Raw genomic sequence first — 22380 nt, forward strand, 5'->3', positions numbered from 1 at the left:
CTCAGGGGGGACCTTCTGGCTCTGCAACCCCCTGACAGGAGGGGGGAGCTGGAGGGTTGGGCTCTGCTTGAAGGGAACAAGGGACAGGACAAGAGGAAATGGCCTCAAGCTGCCATGGGGAGGGTCAGATTGGGTGTTGGGGAAAACTTCTTCATGGAAAGGGCTCTCCCACCCTGGCACAGCTGCCCAGGGCAGTGGTGGAGTCCTCATCCCTGGAGGGATTTAAAAGCCGTGTGGATGTGGCATTTGGGGACATGGTTCAGTGGTGGCCTTGGGTTTGTGGGGGGAGCAGTTGGACACGATGACCTTAGAGGGCTTTTCCAACCTAAATGGTTCTGTGATCCTGAGATGCTGGAACACTCCAGACAGGGTCCTGTGGGGAGGAGCAATGCTGCTCCTGATGCCTTGCTGAGGTGTGTCTGCACAGGGTGCAGCCCCCTGGTGTCTTCTGCCAGTGCTCGAAGCTGGCCAGGCCTGAGAACATTCCAGACCAGCCTTGAGTGTCAGCCCTGAGCTGGGCTAATGAACCCTTGATATTTCTAGTTAAACCAGGGTGTGGTAATTAGGTCATCTGTGAAGTGCCCATTGTGGAGTGATTTGGAGGTGGAAGAGGAGCAAGCAGGAAATCCCAATCCCAAATCAGATCCATTTCCTCCTCTGCTATTTTGTATGTGGAAGGGACTGAGTGGATTGTGGATGGTTCACTAAAGACCTGCTTATATTTATGCACAGGCCAGTGAGCTTAGGAGTTATAAATTAAAATGTTGGGATGTCATTGGAAGGTTTTTTAGGTTTTATGGCTGCTGGCAAAATGATTTGCATTACAAATGTTGTGAAAACCACCATCACAGTAACTTCTCTCCCTTCTGCTGGGAGATGCAATGGCCAATGACTCCGGGTTCCTTCCCCATCAGTGGCACAGCCTCATGACCTGTGTTTGTGTTCAGGTTGTTTCCATCATGTCACACAAGCCTGTCCCACCATCCATTGGATATTTTCAGCTCTCCTATGTTTTCAGCCCAACTCCTGGGATTTTCCAGCTCCTACCTGCCCATTTCCTGTGGCAGCCTGAGCCCCCAGCTGGGAATAGAGCTCAATACCAGCTTTAATCAACTTGTTTTCAAAGCATCTCTTTGCTTCTCTGTCTCTGGAGGTGGGAGATAATTTGATGTTCCCTTCACTCTGTATTCATCTTCAAAGAATTTATGAATCACAAACTGGTTTGGGTTGGAAGGGATCTTAAAGACCACCCAGTCCCTCCTTCTGCCATGGGCAGGGACACCTTCCACTATCCCAGGTTGCTCCAAGCCCCGTCCAACCTGGCCTTGGACACTTCCAGGGATGGGGCAGCCACAGCTTCTCTGGGCAACCTGTGCCAGGGCCTCCCCACCCTCACAGTCAGGAATTTCTTCCTAAGGTGAAATATAGTGTAATTTTTTTTTCTCAGCTATGGAAGAGAAAGATGGAGGCAGATCCCCCATCTGCCATTGGCCCTTCCCACCGTTATCATCCATCTAATCCAAATTTCCAGTGATCAAATTGGTTTTTTTGGAAAAAGCATGTGTGTTTGCTGAATTTCTAAGAGAGTTTCTGAACCCTTGTCCAATGCACAATCCTTCAGGATCCCCCACATCTGGTACCCTGCTTGGAGGGGTGGGAAGGAAAGAATGGAGGTTCAGCTGAATGAACATCTTCTTCCAGCCCAAGCTATTCTGTGATGATTCGACTCATGAAAAATTTGGATTTCACAAAGATGATGGATGCTGTTCTCTTTGAAATAAAGCTGCTATTCCATGGGAGCAGGCAGGAAAACATGGACAATCACAGTCTCCACAGCCAGGGATTGCATTGATGCCTTCAGCCACATCTCATTGACCTGTCAGTGTTTCAGCCACAGGCATTGCCCTGGTCTGGCAGTGCTGGACAGGACTTTCTTCTAATTTCTGAGTTATACAGACCAGGGCATGATGTCAAGCCTTACCTGTTAATGCCTGACAATGGTGACAGCAATGGGCTGACACAGGGACCTGGAAGGCTTGGACAGGAAGGTGCAGAGTGGCCCAAGTGTGGTTTCACACTAATTAATTGCAATTGCTTTGTTCTCAGTGCATGGGAAGGTTCTGAGTTATCCCACTGGTATCTCTGATACCCTGCCCATGCTTTACAGAGTGTAGGGACAACCTCTCTTGCTTTCCAACCTCCAGGCAGACCTGGCAAACCTGTACCTGAAGGCTGGAGTGAAGAACACGGGCACTGTGTTCCTGCTGACGGACGGGCAGGTGGCGGACGAGCAGTTCCTGGTGCTGGTCAACGACTTCTTGGCATCAGGTACATCCCTCCTGCTTTGATTTCTCCTCTCCCCCTCTTCAGTGGAGCACCTGGAGTTCTAGAATCTACAGAAGGGCAAGAATGGAATAAGCTGGAAGTTACATGGGTTAAAACCTTGAGTAAAAGCCGTGCTGGGGCTTCCCTGGGGAGCAGCTCCATCAGCTGGGAGATTTCTTTACTTTCCCTCGTGTCTTGTACCTATTTTTCCATACAACATGGAATACTGCACGTGGTTGTTATATGATGTGTCTGTTGGGATATTGCAGCTGAGGACAGAGCTGAAGGATGTATCACCAGGTGAGGAGTTTCACCTATGGATCCCATGCATCCACCTGATAAATTAAGGTTGTTCCTGGCTAAAAGAATTGACTGGAGTGTTGGGGGGGAGTGAAAGGTTTAGACAAAATTTATTAGAAAAGCCCTTTCATTGAGCTACAAGGTGCAGAAAGGACCCCCTAGCTTTCTAAGCTCATCAGAGAGGAGCCTGGGTGGCTGGATCCAATATCAGCCCCAGATTTTGTCCACAGTTTAAGGAATTACAGAGTTATGATTGAATCACTTTGTCCCACAGGTTTTAATGATGTCAAATCAGATATATTTATGTAAAGGGAATTATTTATTATGAGAAATGAACAGACAAATGAACAGATGAAAGATCTTACTCAGAATTATTTACTACACAGTATAAAAGCTAAAAACTACTTGTGATACAGTATAAGATAGGCAAGTGCACTGTATCAAAGCAGTTCTATCAAAGCAATTGTATCAAAGCTGGCAAAAGGAAACAGTCATTAAGTAGAGATTGATGTAACTCACCACACAAGGATCCTCTCGCTTTCACTCAACCCTTGGGGAGTGACCGTGAAGAGGCGTCGCTGCTTCACAGGAGAAGCTCCACATGCTCTAAGAAAGCCTGTGGAAGAATCTGCCATATGAAAGTTGGACTGGGCTTTTATAGTCATAAAGTGATTGACTGCCAGTCACATATTCCCAGGCCAGCCAGCAGCTTATCTGTCAAATCCTGCTTCAAAAAGCAGGGGGGGTGTTTGCAGTTAGTGAACCAGGCTGGTTTTAGCACAATTTAACACCAAAACAGCACCATGGCACCAGTGGTAGCTCAGCACGTTGTTTGGATTCTCTGACTGGATTTGAGGCCCAAGGCAGGTAAGACCTATCAAGGCAGAGTATCCTCCTCCGTGGAGTATCTGTGAGCTGGTGGATGATGCATAGCCATGATGACCATGTCTGTGTGCATCACCTGGCTGCTTATCCCAGTCCAGTCCTTCTCCTCTTGTTTTTCCGGATGCATTGAAGTTTCTGGGTTGCTGCTCACCAAAACCATTGCAGAGCAATCAGTGTCCATGCCAGTGCTCTTCTTCCCTGCAGGAGGTGGCACAGATGTGTGGTGAGCACTCCCTGTGCTGGGTGTGCTGCAGCTCCCTGGGAGTGCAGGTTGTGTCACTGGTGCCTAAAACCAGCTCCAGATAAAAACCCTAAGACTCCACCAGTGAGTTTTACCTTCCAAAGCAGCACTCAGAGTTACAAAAGCCTCTTGCTTTTATTTAGTTACCTAATTAACAGTTCAAAGCATTAACTAATACTGTTACACCCACTTCCCAAACAGTCCCTCCAACAGTACCACCTTCACCCCACCCCTGACATACCTCCCGAATTTGAGTCAGAGGTCCGGAAGACCCTTCTGTCTTCATCTTCCTCATCTTTTCTCCTGGTCTTTGGCACACTATCATGCCTTCTGGAATGGTTTCATATCAGGTGTTATGTCTCTTTCTCAGTATGTTTTTACAGAGAGAGAAATCTTCACCTTGTTAAAATCCCTTGTCTGTTGAAATTCTGAACAAAGAATGTTAAACAGCATTTTTAGGAGCTTTGTACAAAGGTACTAACAAGCTATATTAAAACTTATTTAACATAGATTTTGAGGTATCATCCCTAGGACTGTGGGGGACAACCAGAGTGGGCATGTTCCCCACACTCCCTGGGAAATCACTGCCTGCCACTTGTGGCCTTGTTTATGAGCCAGGCTTAGGGAGGTACCAGCTGGTTCAGGTGCCCTCCAGGGATGGGCAGGGGGCAGGAGTCAGCAGCACAACTGAGAGTTATTTGTGAATAACTCCAGAGGTGACATGTGTGGCTGTAAATTGGTGGCCAGATGGTTTCAGCATCAAGCAAATGCTGCCTGTGATGAATTTGTAACCAGGAGCAAGGACGGGAGTTGTTGTGGAGGGCAGGGAGTAGCTCCCACCAGCTCCTGGTGTAGATGCACAAACACCTGATGAGTGAAGGTGAAGCTCAGGTGAGAGAGCTGGGGGTGTTCACCTGGAGAAGAGAAGGCTCCAGGGAGCCCCTTCCAGTGCCTAAAGGAGCTCCAGGAGAGCTGGAAAGGGACTTTGGACAATGGCCTAGAGGGACAGGACAAGGGGGAATGGCCAGACAGCAGGGTTAGATGGGATACTGGGAAGGAATTGTTCCCTGTGAGGGTGAGGAGGCCCTGGCACAGGTTGCCCAGAGAAGCTGTGGCTGCCCCATCCCTGGGAGTGTCCAAGGCCAGGTTGGATGGGTCTTGGAGGAACCTGGTCTAGAAGAAGGTGTTCTTGCCCGTGGGAGGGGGTGGAAGGAGATGAGCTTTTAGATCCCTCCCAGCCCAAAGCCTTCTGGGATTCAGGGATTCCTTGTCCTGCAGTGAGGGGTGGATTGAGCATCCTGGCTTTGTGGTGTCCCAGTCAGCTTATGGTGGCTTTGAAAGGCATCAGGTTTTCCTGTGGTTGCTCTGGGGGGCTGTGGGGACAGGTCAAAGTCCCCTTCCAGGGTCTGGGAGGCAACATAGAAGACTGAGACTCCCCATGAGGTGAGCGAGGGCTGCCCAGGGGGTGCTGGCTGATGGCTCTGGCTGCTCCCTGCTCTGCAGCCTCCGTTTTCTTACTTGTTTCACTTCTTATCATCTTCTAGAAAGCCAGAACAGAATATACCTTTTAATCATTCTTATAAATGAGCAGATTTGTGAATTAATGTATTTTCTTAAGTGATTAGTGCTCATATTGATAGTATCTGACTCAATAAAGGGGATTTTAATCAAATCAGAAGCCAGAAAGGAAGCGAGTAGGTGACAAATTAAAGAAGCACTAAAAAAAATATCTGGTTGGGTGCATTTTTGGCAATCAATTGCTTAACTATTAAATTTTAAAAATGTTTACAAGATTTCTAGCTTTTAAAATGTTTTGTTGATCTGGGAGTTTTTTGACCACTGCTGGAAATGGCCCTGAACAGCTGCAGAAATTGTACATATAATTAATGCACTTGCCAAACTAAAATGATTTTATATCACGTATAGCATATTAGGGATTTGATTATTGTATTGTAATCTAATTAGCTCTGTAGAACTAAAAAAAATGGATTTTCTGTGCTCTGACTCTATTTTATGTCCCTTTCCCCTGTGCCTTTTAAGGAAGTTTGCTTTCCTAAGTGTTTCTTTTTTAGCAGAATGACCTTCTGTGCCCCTTTGCTGCTGCTGGGGCCTGTTGGCACCTGTTTTTTACCTGAGGAAGGGACTTCCCTGGGCCCCAGGAGAGGGAGGCAGCTGCTTCCCTTTGCTCTAAGACTGCAAAAACACCCAGCCCAGTAACCCCAAACTCTTCTCTTAGGGGAAATACCAGATCTCTTCCCTGATGAGGAAGTTGAGAACATCATCAGCAGCGTGAGGAATGAAGTCAAAGGCCGGGGGTTGGTGGCCTCCAGGGAGACCTGCTGGAAGTTTTTTACAGAGCGGGCGCAGCGGCAGCTCAAGGTGAGAGGCATGGGGGAGACCAGATCCTTCCCATCCCCCTTGGGGTACGTGTGTGGGGTGGAGATGCCTTGGGCTGCCCCGTGGGGCTGCAGCCTGAAAGGCTTTGCTGCCTGGGCGTGACATGAGCTGGGATTCTCCCAGCAAGGTGCTCCAAAGCGTGGGGTGTGCTGACTGTTGTCATCACTTCTGGGCCTTTAGAAAGCTCAAAGGGCTCCAGGACAGAGGTTGCTGCTCCCTTGGTTTGACCTGGACTGAGCTGGGTTCCTGGAGGAGCAGAAGAGATGCTCTGTCCTGGCAAGTAGAATGGAGAGATGCGTGTCCAGTCTCTGCTGTTTGGGTGGTAACTGTGGGATCCTCCATTGGAAGTGGCTGGTGGAGTCTGGGATGGGCTGCATGGTTGGAACCCAGTGCCTCTTCCTGGCCCTGCCTCCTCCCTTCTCCTCGTTGGGCTCCACAGGTTGCTCTGTGTTTTTCCCCCGTCGGCTCCAAACTGCGGCTCCGCAGCAGGAGGTTCCCGGCCCTGGTCAGCTGCACCACCATCGACTGGTTCCAGGAGTGGCCACGGGAGGCCCTGGAGTCTGTCAGCCTCTGCTTCCTGAGAGACATGGGGGCTGTGGAGGTGAGAGCTCACACAGAGTCCCAGAATGTGCTGAGCTGGAAGGGACCCACAAGGATCACTGAGTCCAACTCCTGGCCCTGCACAGAACCATCCCCAAGAGTCACCCCCTGTGCCCCAGAGGATCAGCCAAACCCTCCTGGAGCTCTGGCAGCCTTGGGGCTGTGCCCACTGCCCTGGGGAGCCTGGTCAGTGCCCAACCAGCCTCTGGGGGAAGAACCTTTGGCTGAGATCCAACCTGAGCCTGCCCTGACACAGCTCCAGCCATTCCCTGGCTGCTGTCCCTGGTCCCCCCAGAGCAGAGCTCAGTCCCTGCCCCTCCTCTGCCCCTGCCCAGGAAGGTGGAACTGCAGGGAGGTCTCCCCTCAGTCTCCTCTTCTCCAGCTGAACACACCAAGTGCCCTCAGTGTCCTCACAGGCCTTCAAATCAAGGCCCTTCCCCGTCCTCCTCGTTACCTGCTCTGGATACTCTCTAATGGCTCAGTCTCTCCCTTCCATTGTGTCCCCCCAAACTGCCCCAATATTGCAGGTGGGGCCTGCAACACAGAGCCAGGACAGCTGGGTATCCGTCCAGAGGGGCACTGTTGGTAGCACTGAAGTACATCAAACTCAACCAAACTATCCTTGAAACAAGGTCCAGGTTTTTCAGAGAGGGACGTGGATGTTGGCAGCAGTGCCATGGGAAGGGCTGCTCTGCCAGCACACAGGCAGCTCCAACCGAGCACAGAAAGTAACCTGATGCTCCTGATCACTGCAGAGAACACATACTCTGCTCTCCCCACACGTGTCTGAGCCTCTGGAATTCTCAAGGGCAAAAATATATCAGGTTCTCATTGATGACAACATGTTACTGGATTAAAGGAGATTAATTTCTGTTTATTTACCTTTTCTGGGAAGAATTTGGGAAGAATAAAGTCTACAATGTTTCTTTTTAGGAGTGTGCACCTTTCCCATTTGTACAGAAGACAAGCCCAAATTCATACTTAAAAGGCTGTTATTTTGTAAAGCTGAGTGCTAGAAAAATTGCTTGGAATAAGATAATATGTGAGATAAAAAGATATAAAAAGAGGTATAAAGTGCATAAGCGGACAAAGTTATTTTAGAGATAACAGTGAAAAGGGATCAGCTTAGGTGTTACATCCTGGACTGTGCTGCAGTGGAATGAAAAGTTACCAAATTCCTTTATATTCAGCACAGCCTTGTGTTATATATAGTTTTCTATTTAAAATAGTTTCTCCTTGTCTTCTCATCTTGCCTGTAGGATTCAGTGAAAGATTCAATAAGCAAATTCATGGCCCATGTCCACATCAGTGTCAACGAGATGTCCCGGCTGTACCTGAGCAACGAGCGCCGCTACAACTACACCACCCCAAAGTCCTTCCTGGAGCAAATCAAACTCTACCAGAACCTGCTGCTGAAAAAGGACGAGGATTTAAAGGCAAAAACGGAGCGGCTGGAGAACGGCCTGGAGAAGCTCAACAGCACCTCTGCACAGGTAACAGCCCCTGAGGGCTCCAAGGGGATGGCTTTCCTGTTTCTCTGTCAGAGGCATCTCTGCATCCTGGTTTGAAGGACAATTTTACAGGCTAAGACTATACAGGGGAAAAAAATGGTGCTGGATCCTGGCTCTGGTCTGGCTTTGGGTTCCTGGAGGAGCAGAAGTGATGCTCTGTCCTGGAAAGGAGAATAGAGAGATGTGTGTCCAGTCTCTGCTGTTTAGTTGGTAACTAAAAGATCATAGTAAGTAAAATGAGATTGGGATCCAGCTGGCTGTGTCACCGTCCTTTAATGGTTAAATTTAATCTATGGTGACAAAATAGCTCATAAAATACAGGGACAATCAATAATTTTTAGAGTTGCATCCAGGAAATCCACAATAACTTCAGCAAGACTCCTTCAAACTAAATAGTGCATGCTGTTAAAATAAGGCTGATGTTCATTTTCCCTTGCATTGTGTTATCCATCTTTAAGGAAAACTAATGCATGTCTGAAATATAGATTAGTCATCCCAAAATGCCCCTGCTGAAGAGCCACACTGGCACTGTCCCCTGGTAATGAGTAGAAGTTTTTCTGGGTATTTCCCAAATCTCTGCAGAGACACAAACTGCCTCTCAGTGCTTTGCTCTTTACATCTCTTGCTCACCTCCCATTTTTCTCTCCATTTCATATTCTATTATCTCTTACAAATGGTAAACATTACAGACTTCCACAGTGGTAAATGCACCTCTCCTGAAGCTTCTCTGAAGGAAAGCAGGGGCTGATGTGAATGAAGGACTGGCTGGTCCATTCCATGCCATATATCTGCTCTGGATAGTGCTGGGGGTATAAATCATGTCTGTCACACTCCATGGGACACAGGCCTGTCTGGAGGGTGATGGATGGGCTGTGCTGGTGCCTCTCAGTGCTGACATCTCCATCTCACTTCAAACGGTTGCTTTTCTCATGGTGCAGGACAGGTCTGTGAGGACACAGGAGGAGGGACCATGTGTCATGTCCCCTTTGCAGGTTTTAGCATCTCTCAGAGTCACAGAATATGCTGAGTTGGAAGGGACCCACAAGGGTCATCCAGTCCAAATCCTGGCCCTGCACAGGCTCATCTCCAAGAGTCACCCCCTGTGCCCCAGAGGATCAGCCAAACCCTCCTGGAGCTCTGGCAGCCTTGGGGCTGTGACAGGGAGCCTGTTCAGTGCCCAACCACCCTCTGGGGGAAGAAGCTTTGGTTAAAACTTGCTGCTAATAATACCAAGGTCATGGATTCAATCCCCTGTATGGGCCATTCACTTAAGAGTTGGATTTGATGATCCCTGTGTGTCCTTTCTAACTCAGAATATTCTGTGACTCTGTGTAATATCAAACCTAAATCTCCCCTGACAGAACTTCAGGCCCCAATGTTGCAGGTGCAGAATGTTGCCCCAGGGCAGAGCAGAGCAGGACAATCCCCTCCCTGATGCCCCCAGGACAGGGATGTCCCTCCTGGCTGCCAGGGCACTGCTGACTCAGGGACAACTGGCACCACCAGCACCCCCAGGGCCCTTTCCTGGCTCTGCTTTCCAGCATCTCGTTCCCAGTCTGTCTGTACATCCCAGGGGCAGAATTCGGCACTTCCCCTTGTTGAAATTCCCATGGTTGGAAGCAGCTGAGGTTGAACAGGCAGGAACAGCGACCACCAGTGACACCAGTGACACCAGTGACACCAGTGACACCCACCTGGGCAACGAGAACGTGCCCTCACTGCACACACCTCTCACCTCCCCTCACCCATGGAAGCCACAGCTCTGCTGACCCGGGAGGTGCTGCTGTTGTTGATGGTTCCCCAGCAGAGGACAAGATGATCTTTTTTATTGGGAGCAACTGATCTGAACCTCATCTTTTGAGAACAAGTCCCTGTAGTGTCTTTTGTCACACACGGGGACCCTTGTGTGTTCTTCAGGCCTCTCTTCAGTGGGTGCTGTGCTGGCAGGGTTCTCACACAGCAGGTGCTGAGACAGTGGTGGAGAGCTGGGGAGGCAGTGGGAAGGATGGGAAACCACAGCACCAGGGGGTCTGGGAGATTTTGCTGTTGCAGGAAGGGTGAAAGGGCACAAAGTTTGTGTCTGGCTGGAGTGAGGCTTGGGGGGAGAGGTGCCTGATGGTGAAGTTGATTAAGATGCAGAGCAGTGAGGACAAATATGTCAAATTTGAATCTAAAATTAGCACTAGGGGCCTAAAATTAAACACCTTAATTATCAGATGTGCGCAATAGTCAAACTGCTGCTGATTTGAAACCAGAGTGTGGATATTCAGCACTACTGGAAATCATGCCAGTATGTTCCATCTTGAATATGGATTTAAAAGCCTGAACTTTACATTCACCCATGGAAATGCTCAGTCTTGGGGCTGAGGAAGTGACAAGTCTTCTCTCTCACTCAGGTGTGTCATCTGCAGGTGTGCTGGTGGTGCTTGGAGTTGATCCACTGGGGGGAGGAGGGTTTTGATACCTGGTATGACCTGGTTGTGCCCTGGGCCTGAGCACTGGTGCTCACCAGCACCGTTCTCCAGAGTCCTGTTGCTTGGATGGCATTGACAATTAATGATGAGTTTATGTGTTTCTATGGACTGTGCAGTGTGGCCTCAGCACGAGGGACTGTTGTGCCAGGAGCTGCAGATACTCTTTGACTTGGCTGTTCCAGTTTCAAATTAATCTCTCTGCCTCCTTTAACTCTTCTCTCCCCCCAGTTTTTTTTTTCTTCTGAGATTTGTACATCTTTATGTTGTTGCTTCTTCAGAAACACTTTCCATCAGCTTACAGCCCTCTCTCCCTGCAGACAGCAGTGTCCTCAGCACTCAGAAAAGCAGAAGCCTCCTTCCTATTAGGACATAATGGATTGGGAAGATGTGTGGGATGAGTCATTTGTTTTTCAGAGTGCTGTTTGCCATGGAGAGGTCAGCACTGAGATCAGAGCCCACTGCTGAGTAATTCTGAGGATGCCTTTGGTTAATATTGCATCACTGCATTCCAGGTTTGAATCTGGCTTGTGCTATCAATTAATCGCTGACCTTTGTGATGTATTTTGTGTTCTTGAAACCAGGCAGGGACAATCAGATAAAATGAGTCTTCTGGGAGCCTGCCCTCCAGGTTTTCTGTTCTTTAATAATTTTTCTCATGCTGTCCTGGTGGTAGGCAACTGCTTCTCCCTTCCCTCCCCTGCTGAAGTCACAGCACATTACCCTTGAATCTTTCGTTTGCTTTGCTCTTTCCCTTTCCACCCCCCATTCCTAATTGCTTATCAGATTGTTCTGCACTCAGGAAGCTGCTCACAGATTTCTCATAAAATCACAGAATCACAGAACCACAGAATGGCTGTGTTTGGAAGGACCTTAAGGATCATCCCATTCTAACCACTGCCATGGGCAGGGACACCTTCCACTAGTCCAGGTTGCTCCAAACCCCGTCCAACCTGGCCTTGGACACTTCCAGGGATGGAGCAGCCACAGCTTCTCTGGGCAACCTGTGCCAGGGCCTCCCCACCCTCACAGGGAAGAATTTCTTCTCTATATTTAACCTAAATTTCCCCTCTTTCAGTTTGAAGCCATCCCCCCATGTCCCATCACTGCAGGCCCTTGTAAATAGTCCCTCCTCAGCCTTCCTGCATTTTTAAAATGCTGACAATGTTGTAGCCAGTGATCTCCCCTTCCATCCCTGCCTGTGCTTGGCAGGGCCCTCTCTGTTCCCCCAGGCTGTGCTGGGCTCAGCTGACACCTGCTGCCTTTGTAAAGCTGTTGAGTGCCCGTGGATTTTAATCCCCTGCTTGTTTTGTCCTGGTCATGTAAAACCCTGAAGCTGCTGTTTGTGTGTATATCCAGCACACAAAGGCTGGGTTTCAGGCAGCAGGTCACAGGCTGTATCTGCCATCAGCAAAGCCCCCTTCAATTCCCTGCAATCCCCCAAGAGCCAGAGCTGAACAAGGAGCTGCCACCGAGTTTGTCAAATGAGGGGATTAAGTGCTCCTGTAAGCCTGGATTTACAGCCCTACCTTTGTCCTGGTGAAAGCAGCCCCACGGTGTCAGCAGCAGGGGATGGTGATGGATGAAGGGCGTGTGGAGACTCCTGAGGAACTGCTCTCCACGTGAGGCCGATGCCGAACGTCAACAGCTGCAGTTTGGAGATTGCAACCTGTGCTCTCCCTTCTGGTGTCAAAATGGATCTCATCAAAAACAAGGGTCTGGCTTCCCTTCTAGGGAATATTTCTGTGTAGGTAAAGATGTGCCCCAGGAGCTCTTAGTGATCCTTTAGGAACCTGAAGATCAGGACAGTGAAAACCTCCGTGGTCTGCCCAGAGCCTGAGTAATTTCACTGACATGGGAGATTTTAGAAAGAGATTTTCTGTGTGCAAGTGGGAGCCTGTGTGACCTCCCCACCATGCAAACACTTCAACGTGGAACTGGACAGGGCTTCTGGAAGGGAGCAGCTGCTCAGTGGAGCAGTGTGTGAGGAGCTGCCACCATGGCTGTGCCTCTTGGGGACCAGCTCAATGGGACATCCCTTCTCAGGCTCATCTGACATCACATTCAAAGCCCCTTGAGCCTTGGAGCTGGACCTGTCAGCAGATCCCAATTGTAATCTTTCTGGGTGAAAAATTATGTTAGAAAGAAATTGTTCCCTATGAGGGTGGGGAGGCCCTGGCTCAGGTTGCCCAGGGAAGCTGTGGCTGCCCCATCCCTGGGAGTGTCCAAGGCCAGGTTGGATGGGGCTTGGAGCAACCTGGGCTAGTGGAAGGTGTCCCTGCCCATGGCAGGGGGTGGAACTGGATGATCTTTAATGTCCCTTCCAACCCAAACCATTCTGTGATTCTATGACTCTGTGGTTCCTGGTGCACAAGTCTTCCTCAAAACCACCATGTGCTCAATCCTGCTGGTGTCAAGTTCAGAAGTGAAACAAAAAATGGAGGGGCAGGCACTGATTTCTTCTCTCTGGTGACCAATGACAGGACCCAAGGGAATGTCTGGAGCTGTGTCAGGGCAGGGTCAGGTTGGAGATTAGAAAAAGGTTCTCCCCCCAGAGGCTGGTTGGGCACTGCCCAGGCTCCCCAGGGCAGTGGGCACAGCCCCAAGGCTGCCAGAGCTCCAGGAGGGTTTGGACAATGCTCTCAAGGACAGGGTGGGATTGTTGGGGATGGGCCTGTGCAGGGTCAGGGGTTGGACTTTGATGATATTTGTGGGTCCCTTCCAACTTGGAGATTCTATGGTTCTAGAATTGTATCCCAGGTCATCTCTCCCACAAAACACTTGCCCACAGCACCTGCACACCTCCAGACAGGGGAGATGTGACATCAGAACTCATCTTCAAAGCTGGTGTATTTGTTTTACAACGACAGAAGCTTCCTGCAAGTGCCTGGTCTGTGATGGGGCTCTTGGGCTGTACAAAGATCATCCCAAAAATATCTGAAATATGCTTCCTCCTACTTCCCATTGGATCCTGCCCAAGCAGTGTCCACGTTGCCTTAGTCCCTCTGTCCAGTCTCCAAGCAGAGGCAGGGAGCAGGGGTGGGACAATTCCCATAGCAGTGCATCCTGCTGGTGGTGGTATCTCCCCAGCTGGGTTCCTCACGGGGCTCCTCACTGCTGCCAGGCTGCTTGGTGCAGCAAAGGAGAGCAGAGTGTCCTGTCCACAGCTGGAAATGTTGCTTCCCAGGGCTCTGCCTCACACACAGGCCCTCCCTGCCCTTGGGTCCCACTCAGGGCTGCCGGGGACTGTCCCTGCTTCCACACGTGTCTTCCCTCCAGGTGGATGAGCTGAAGGCCAAACTGGCAGCCCAGGAGGTGGAGCTGAAGCAGAAGAGTGAGGATGCTGACAAGCTGATCCAGGTGGTGGGGGTGGAGACGGAGAAGGTGAGCAGGAAAAAGGCCGTGGCCGACGAGGAGGAGAGGAAGGTGGCACTGATCACCCAGGAGGTGGAGCAGAAGCAGAAGGACTGTGAGGAGGACCTGGCCAAGGCTGAGCCTGCCCTGGCAGCTGCCCAGGCTGCTCTCAACACCCTCAACAAGGTAAGGGGAGGATTCCCAGGGGGATCCAGTATCTTCCCTCAGTGTTGGGGGAATGGGGCTGTGTCATCTGATGGCCCAAGTTTTTGGGCGTTGTACTGTCCCTCCTCCAGCTTCTTCCCAGCTGGTTCATTCTGTGTTCCTGGTGTAACTTGGAGCAGCCACGAGGCTGCACCATGTTCCCCTTTACTCATCTCCATGGAAAGGAGCAGACAAAACCAGTCCAAAGGAAGGTGCCACTGGGGAAATGTATAACCAGGAAATAAGGACTGCTCTGATTGCAGGAGACCAACTGTCTGATTTAGGAAAGACTTTTGGTACCTTGGAAGGTTTGTCCTTCAAGGCTGCTCCAGAGGTTCCCATTTGGAGCCCAATGTACCTGCAATTTCTTTTGATCTGCAGTTCATGCAGCATCCTGGAGCACCAAACTCCCACTGCACACAAGGCACAGGGAAAATCCAGGAGCTGGAAAATCCAGGGTTGTTATTGCCATGATCACAGCAAGGAATGGCACAGTCCTCCCTCAAACCATGGCTCAGTCACAGCCCTGTTGGGAGGCAGGAAGTGACTCTGAGCCATCCAGAGTGGGGATTCTGTTGGATTAGATTTTGGGAAAGATAGGATTTTGGGGTTTGCTGCAGAGACATGTGCTTTGGCTTTGGTTCATGGAAGGCAAAGGACTGTACAAAAGGAAGGTGTTTGCCTCTCCACTGGTTTTGGTTTTGTGGTGGAGCTGTGGAGTATCTCATTAGACAAAGATGGGGACATGCTGGGAATCTCTCCAGGACCTGTAAAGCAGCAGTAGCAGAGCACTGGAAGCCATGGTCTCCTTTACTTGCTGATTGGAAATGCATCAGAGAGCCTGACCTGCTCTCTGACATGAATAATCAGCAATGTTTAGGTGTGTATATTTAGTTTCTCCCCAATTATCTCAGCCATCTTACTTGGAGAGCACAGTTATACACAACATTAATAGGGCAAACAGTGAGCAAAGCTGGTGAGGAGAATCCAGTGCTATAGATATAGTCAGGTACCAGGGAGCTCAGTGAGGATGTGGATTTGTGGACAGTCCTGTGACTCTGTCACCTGCCAGTGCAAAAGAAGAGCAGCCATGGCCATGGGGATGTGTGTCTTGTGCAGAGTGTGTGGAGAGGGAGGGAGAGCAGATGCCTTTGCACTAATCCAGGGGAAGGAGCACAGAATCATGGAATATGATGAGTTGGAAGGGACCCACAAGGATCATCCAGTCCAACTCCTGGCCCTGCACAGACCCATCCCCAAGAGTCACCCCCTGTGCCCCAGAGGATCAGCCAAACCCTCCTGGAGCTCTGGCAGCCTTGGGGCTGTGCCCACTGCCCTGGGGAGCCTGGGCAGTGCCCAACCAGCCTCTGGGGGAAGAACCTTTGGCTGAGATCCAACCTGACCCTGCCCTGGCACAGCTCCAGGCTGTTCCCTCAGGCATGTGTGTACTTCCCTTGATGTGTGTGAGTAGGTGAAGGGGTCACACCATGAGTGTTACCTGCTCATGGGCTGCAACTTGAACCCAGCTTGATTTCTGCTTCTTTGTTTGTGATGGGAGGATTATCTTTCAGGTGCTTTAAATAGTTCCCTGTACCCCCACTGTATCCTCTGTACCCCCACTGCTCTCAGGAGGGCTGGCCAGGCTCAGCCCATGGCAGGGTTTAGCTCTCATTCTGTTCCTTACAGTTTAAACTTTCCTTTTCTTTTTTTTCCATGTAAGCCAAGAGTGACCCTGGGCTGAGTCAGCCCAGCTTTGGCTGTGCCAGGGGGACCTTCTGCAGCCCCTCTGCCCCTGCTTTAGTGTTAGTGCCTTTTGCAGGGCTTGGTGGCAGTGAGAGTGACTGAGGCAAATTGAGGGGCTATACTTATGGAGAGATAAGTATATACATAAATGAGATAATTTTAATATATTTTATATATATATATTAAACTATCTCATTTAAGTATATACTGTAAGATAATTAAGGTAGTTATTCTATGGACCATGATAGGTTGTGAGAGATGCAGTGCAGAGCACCTGCAAAATAAAAAAAAATACACACCCAGATGTGATAGTGAGTTTGAAAATGTGAGAAATCAGTGTTTAGAGACAAAAATGCCCTTTTAGCTCCTCCAGTGCAGTTTGGCTGCTTGCCCTGTGAGGGTACCTGGGCTCTTTCTCAGTAGCTGCATTCCCTGGGCCCTGAGGATAGCAGGACATGGGACCCAGTGGATCTGGTGTTTTGGCATCATCATCTCAGCATGGGGAGGAGGGAGCATGAAGGGAAGCTCTGAAGGCTGTTATAGAGGGGCTGGGGGCTATTTCTAGAGGTTATTATTTGGAAACATTTCTGTCTTCCTTATCCCAGTGATCTGAGAGGGCAGGAAACATCCAGCTCCCCCAGGCAGCAGGGAAAGGGTGGGAGTGTGGGGAGGAGCAGTGTGCTGAGCTGGTGCCAGGGGGGCTGTCAGGAGCTGGATACAGGGAGTGGAGCAGGTGTGCAGGGAGTGGAGCAGGTGTGCAGGGAGTGGAGCAGGTGTGCTGGGAAGATGCAGAGCAGCGCTCTAAAGGCAGCGCTGTGGGGGCTGAGAGGAGCCCAGTTTATCAGACTGATGGCTTGGGAGCCTGGCTCCATTAGTGCAGAGTGCAAAGCAAGCCCATTCATTTTTATCTAAGAACCTTGTTTTCCCCTTTCCAGACCAACCTGACAGAGCTGAGATCCTTTGGGTCACCCCCTTCCGCCGTCAGCAACGTCACTGCGGCCGTGATGGTGCTGACGGCCCCGGGGGGGAAGATCCCCAAGGACAGGAGCTGGAAAGCAGCCAGAGTGGCCATGGCCAGGGTGGATGGCTTCCTGGACTCCCTGATCAAGTTCAACAAGGAGAACATCCACGAGAACTGCCTCAAAGCCCTCCAGCCTTATTTACAAGACCCCAAGTTCAACCCTGAGTTCGTGGCCACCAAGTCGGCGGCGGCGGCCGGGCTGTGCTCCTGGGTGGTGAACATCGTGCGCTTCCACGGCGTGTTCTGCGAGGTGCAGCCCAAGAGGCAGGCCCTGAGCAGGGCCAACACCGAGCTGGCAGCAGCCCAGGACAAGCTGGAAACCATCAAGGCCAAAATTGCTGTAAGTGCCCTGTGGTGGGACCCGTCACTGCCCGGGGAGAAATCCCCTGCTTTGGGGAAAGCTGCTTCTCTGCACTTGTGGGGTTTTTTAAGGGTGGGTTGGAGATCCAAAGGTTTGGGCCACTGTGGGGTTTTCTATCCCTTCTGTTTCACTGAAGCCCAGAAATCCAGCTGTGTCCTGGGCTGCAGCACAGGAAGAGTGGGCAGCAGGGTGAGGGGGGAATTCTGCCCCTCTGCACCACTCTGGTGAGACCACACCTGCACTGCTGCCTCCAGCTCTGGGACAACCAACATAAGAAGGATGTGAAGCTGCTGGAATGAATCCAGGAGGTCACAGAGGCTCTCTGAGGTTTGGAGCCCCCCTGCTCTGGAGACAGACTGGGAGAGCTGGGGGTGTTCAGCCTGGGGAAGAGAAGGCTCCAGGGAGCCACTTGGAGCCACTTCCAGTGCCTAAAGGGGCTCCAGGAGAGCTGGAAAGGGACTTTGGACAAGGGCCTAGAGGGACAGAACAAGGGGGAATGGCTTCAGACTGATAAAGAGTAGGGTTAGATTGGATATTAGAAGGAAATTGTTCCCTGTGAGGGTGGGGAGGCCCTGGCACAGGTTGCCCAGAGAAGCTGTGGCTGCCCCATCCCTGGAAGTGTCCAAGGCCAGGTTGGACGGGGCTTGGAGCAACCTGGGCTAGTGGAAGGTGTCCCTGCCCATGGCAGGGGGTGGAAGGAGATGGTCTTTAAGTTCCCTTTCCACCCAAACCATTCTGGGATTCTCTAACTGTATGATAGGATATGGCTGCTTTCTAAATTCCATCGATTATTCTCCAACCTTGCACCTGAAGAGGGAGGTTAATTATGAACTCTTATTACTCCCACCTAATTTTTGTAATGTAATTTACTTCTTCTCATGGATCCTCAGGAAACTCCTTATCTCAAACAAGTGTGTACCCAGTGTGTGCAGAGGGGAGGCACTGGAGGCTGATTCAGAGCTGGGCTGGCCCTGTGCTCAGGCCCTGGGGATGGGCAGGATTTGCAGGATCACAACTGCTCTGGTAGGAGCCTCATTTGTCCCAGCACAGCTCCCTGGCAGCGCATCTTGTACCTTATTTGGGTTTTTCCTAATAAATAAATAAATAAATAAATAAAACTTCTCTGAATAGAAGAAATTCCAGCGTGATTAAAAGTGCATTTCCACAGAGTGTGGCTTCAGGCCTTTAGAAAATCATTCCTTCAGAAAATCATCTCTATGTTAAAACACATCCTACTTTATGCTGCTTTTCTCTGTGGTCCCTCCAGGCTGATACCTGCTAACAGAGTGTGGGAATGAGCTCCTCCAGAACCTGCCTGGTTTTAGGCTGCTTTGGCTCTGGGATCCCTCTTTGGGAGTGGGATCCCCTCCATGGCTGGAACTGCAGCTGGGGAGTGCCCGAGGGGCCCTGCCAGGGGCAGCAGGTCCCTGCACTCATGTTTTCCACCAGCACATCTTCCTCTCAGAAAACACATCACTCTTTTGATGTTTCTGAGGGCTTATTATTCTTAAAATGCTTACTACACTTTTTACCTGGAAATACAGAAACCCAGTGCTGAGCACTCCGGTCGCCCCTTCCTGCTGCAGATGAAAGGAGCAGGGATGGATTTAGTGGGCATTAGTGTCTAATTCTCCCACCTCAGATGTGCAATACAGTGCTGGGGAACTTTTTTCATCCTTTTATGCTTCTCTTTTCAAAAGCTTTTAATGCCTGGGCTTTTCTTTTTTTTTCTTTTTTTCTTTTTTCTTCTTTTTTAAAGGAGTGGGATTTTGTTAAAGCAAATTGCAATCTTTGGGGAGATTACTGGTACCTCTCTGGCATGCACTTACAAAACTGCCTGGTTTAGGTGCATTTTCCCCTCTGCAGATGGGTAATGATGCTGCTCAGCGTGGGATGGATGTGGAGGTACATCCTTGCTTATCAAGCTGGGATATCTTGGGCAGCTTCACTGCTGTGGGGCTGATTCATACCTCCTCACAGCTGGGCCCCAAGATGTCACATACCCATTTTTAGTAATAAATGAGACCATTCTGATTGTCTGAAACACTAAATACCTTTCCCTCTCCTTTGCCTGCCTGGGAAATAAGATGCTGTGGCCCTGGGGAGGGTGGAGGTAGAAGCCAGAGGTGTGTTCACAGCTGTATTTGTGTGTTACTCTGGAGTGTGTCTGGTGGGGTACTGCAGGTCGGGCCTGTTTTTCAGACCAGATATATGTGTATATTCTATAGATACTCAGTTATCAGATTGTGCTTGAATAATGGGATTTCACCTATATGAGGCTTTGTAGGCACATACATCCATATGCACACAGGGATAGAAACTTTTTGTGTTATTAGTTCCAAGACAGGTCAAGGAGAGACTGCTTTGTGTTTGCCAGTATCCAGGATGGCTGCAGAGATCCCTAATATAATCCTTTTTCATTTTCAGGTTTGTTTCTAGTGTGTATCTCAATGTTAAAGTGATTTACAAGCAGTTTAGCCTTAAGCAGTCTGCACTGGGTGCAGATAAAATCAATTATTACTTCTCTTATCAGAACTGAAATGCTCCAAGTGCTCGTGGGAGCTGTTGATTTGTTTTAGATCAGAGTGTTTACAGCTCTGTCCAAGCAAAGGGCTCTTCAGCTTTTTCTCCAGGTGCTTTGGCCCCTTTCTCTCCCTTCCCAGCCCTGAAGCTCCATGCACTGACATCCATGGGAGATGGTCCAACCTCTCTGGGGGCTTCTGGCACAGATTTCGGCAACTTTTAGAGCAGCACAATTTTATTGACTTCCTTGTGATATTCCCTTCTCCAAACAGGGTGAGGGTATGGCTTGGTATGGCTTGTGGTTCAGCTGTACCTCCAGCTGCTCCAGGAGCCCCTTGGGGATTTAAGCACAACTTGGGGAGGCAGCAGAGCCTCAAGGACTTCTCTGAGATCAAGGGGCTGCAGCATCAGGATATATCAGATTTGGTTTCCTCAGCTGCCTGCTCATTGCTCAGCCACAGCACTGTCCTGGGGACTTGGCCATAAGGACCCCCAGCCTTACCCAGTTTAAATTCACACCAGGGCAGAGCCCCAAATAACTTAGTTTTGAGTGTCCTTTGCCTCTGCCTTGTGCTGAGGGTGTGAGTTCCAGCAGGAGCACAGCCCAGCCCTGCTCTGTGCTGGCTCATGGTGCTGGCCAGGGTGGGTGAGCTGGGCTTGGCCAGTCCTGCCACAGGGCCAGGCAGTTCTGTTTGCCTGAGCATCACAGGATCCTGGAATGGTTTGGATTGAAGGGACCTCACAGTTCATCTCCTTCCACTCCCTGCCATGGGCAGGGACACCTTCCACCAGCCCAGGTTGCTCCAAGCCCCGTCCAACCTGACCTTGGACACTCCCAGGGATGGGGCAGCCACAGCTTCTCTGGGCAACCTGGGCCAGGGCCTCCCCACCCTCACAGGGAACAATTTCCTTCTAATATCCAATCTAAACCTGTTCTCTTTCAATCTGAAGCCACTGCTCCTTGTTCTGTCCCTCCAGGCCCTTGCCCCAGGTTCCTCTCCAGCTCTCTTAGAGTGCCTTTAGGCACTGGATGGGGCTCCAAGTTCTCCCCAGAGCCTTCTCTTCTCCAGGCTGAACACTCCCAGCTCTCTGAGCCTTTCCCCATGGCACAGGTGCTCCAGCCCTCAGCGTGTTTTCGTGGCCTCCTCTGTACTCACTCCAACAGCTCCACATCCTCCCTGTGTTGTTCAAGCTGTGCTGTTGCTTTGTCCTCTGTTTCCCATGCAGCGCCTCGACCAGAACCTGGGCAGGCTCAGGGCCCAGTTTGAGGAGGCCACTTCAGACAAGCTCAAGTGTCAGCAGGAGGCTGCAGCGACAGCGAGAACCATCGCCCTGGCCAACAGGCTGGTGAGTGTCACAGCTGCAGCCCTGGGGCAGCACAGGGAGGGACCAGGTGCTGGGGTGAACCACGTGCACACAGCACGTTCCATCCCCTCCTTTGTTGGGAATACATTTCCTGCACTGCAGCAAGTTTCAGTGATGAAAATGCTTTTGCAGTGGCTGTTTTCATCCATCAGGGCAGCTGAGCTCGTTAAAGGGACTGGCTCTGCTCTCTTCACAGCTCTCGCCTCCTGTTTTGTGCTTTAAATGTGTCGTCAAGTACAGAGGGGCCAAAACTGTATGGCTCAAAAATTGTATTATAAAAACAAAGGTGGAAACTTGCAGCTTTGCAGGTTTTGAAATGAGAAAAATTAGAGTGAAAAGCTCTCTAAAAGCAGCACCTGTCCCTGTTACCCAGACACCCAGTCTGTGTGTCTGCAGCCCCCCATCCCCTGCAGAGCAAGACTGAAGAGATGTCAGAGGCTGGGAGGCAATGTCTGCCCTCACTGCCCCATCAGCTGGAGCCCCAGCTCACACCCAGTGCTGCAAATGCCCCCAGTGCTTCGTATTTTGGCCTCTGCTCTGGCTGTTAACCCGGAGCCAGTTTCTTCTCCAAGCAGGGGGATGGGGCTGCAGGAGCCTGGTCTGTGCTGAGCTCTGCCCTGGGGTGAGGGGAAGGAGCTGTTTCCAGCAGCTGGCTCTGCTGGCTCAGGCTCATCCTCAGCATACCAGAGCCCAGCCAGTCTGTTGTTTGACCTCCCTGACCCCCTGTGCCTGCAGGGAGGATGCAGGTGGTGGTTCAGACCCTCTCTGAGGGCTCTGCGCTCCCACACAGCTCCCGCTGCAGCTCTGGGGTGGGAAGTGCAGGTTATTGGCCAGTGATGCAGCTCTTGGAGCTGTGCAGCTCATGGGGCCAGCGGGGGCAGCTGAGGCTGGAGACACCCGAGGGGTGCAGAACACCTGGAAACCTTCATAGACTCACAAAATCATAGAATGGGTTGGGCTGCAAGGGACTTTAAAAACCATCTCATTCCAATCCTCTGCCCTGGGCAGGGACACCTTCCACTATACCAGACACACAAATTCATGAAGCTTTCCAAATCTGACAGGCTGGAAGAACTGGA

The 22380-nt window shown here is 50.5% G+C and overlaps 1 protein-coding gene across 1 annotated transcript in view; it reads left to right on the top strand.

The window, feature by feature from the left end:
• The window catches only part of DNAH9 (dynein axonemal heavy chain 9), a 118469-nt gene that overhangs the window by 74289 nt on the left and 21800 nt on the right, over window positions 1-22380 (top strand). Inside the window, exons 43-49 of the mRNA XM_027691821.1 lie at window positions 2175-2328; window positions 5988-6130; window positions 6588-6749; window positions 8008-8241; window positions 14010-14270; window positions 16967-17392; window positions 21164-21283. Of these exons, the coding sequence (XP_027547622.1) occupies window positions 2175-2328; window positions 5988-6130; window positions 6588-6749; window positions 8008-8241; window positions 14010-14270; window positions 16967-17392; window positions 21164-21283 (1500 nt within the window). The remainder of the gene's footprint in view (window positions 1-2174; window positions 2329-5987; window positions 6131-6587; window positions 6750-8007; window positions 8242-14009; window positions 14271-16966; window positions 17393-21163; window positions 21284-22380) is intronic.

This window comes from Neopelma chrysocephalum, unplaced genomic scaffold (genome assembly GCF_003984885.1).
Source record: "Neopelma chrysocephalum unplaced genomic scaffold, ASM398488v2 Primary Assembly neopelma1_84, whole genome shotgun sequence".
Lineage (NCBI taxonomy): Eukaryota > Metazoa > Chordata > Aves > Passeriformes > Pipridae > Neopelma > Neopelma chrysocephalum.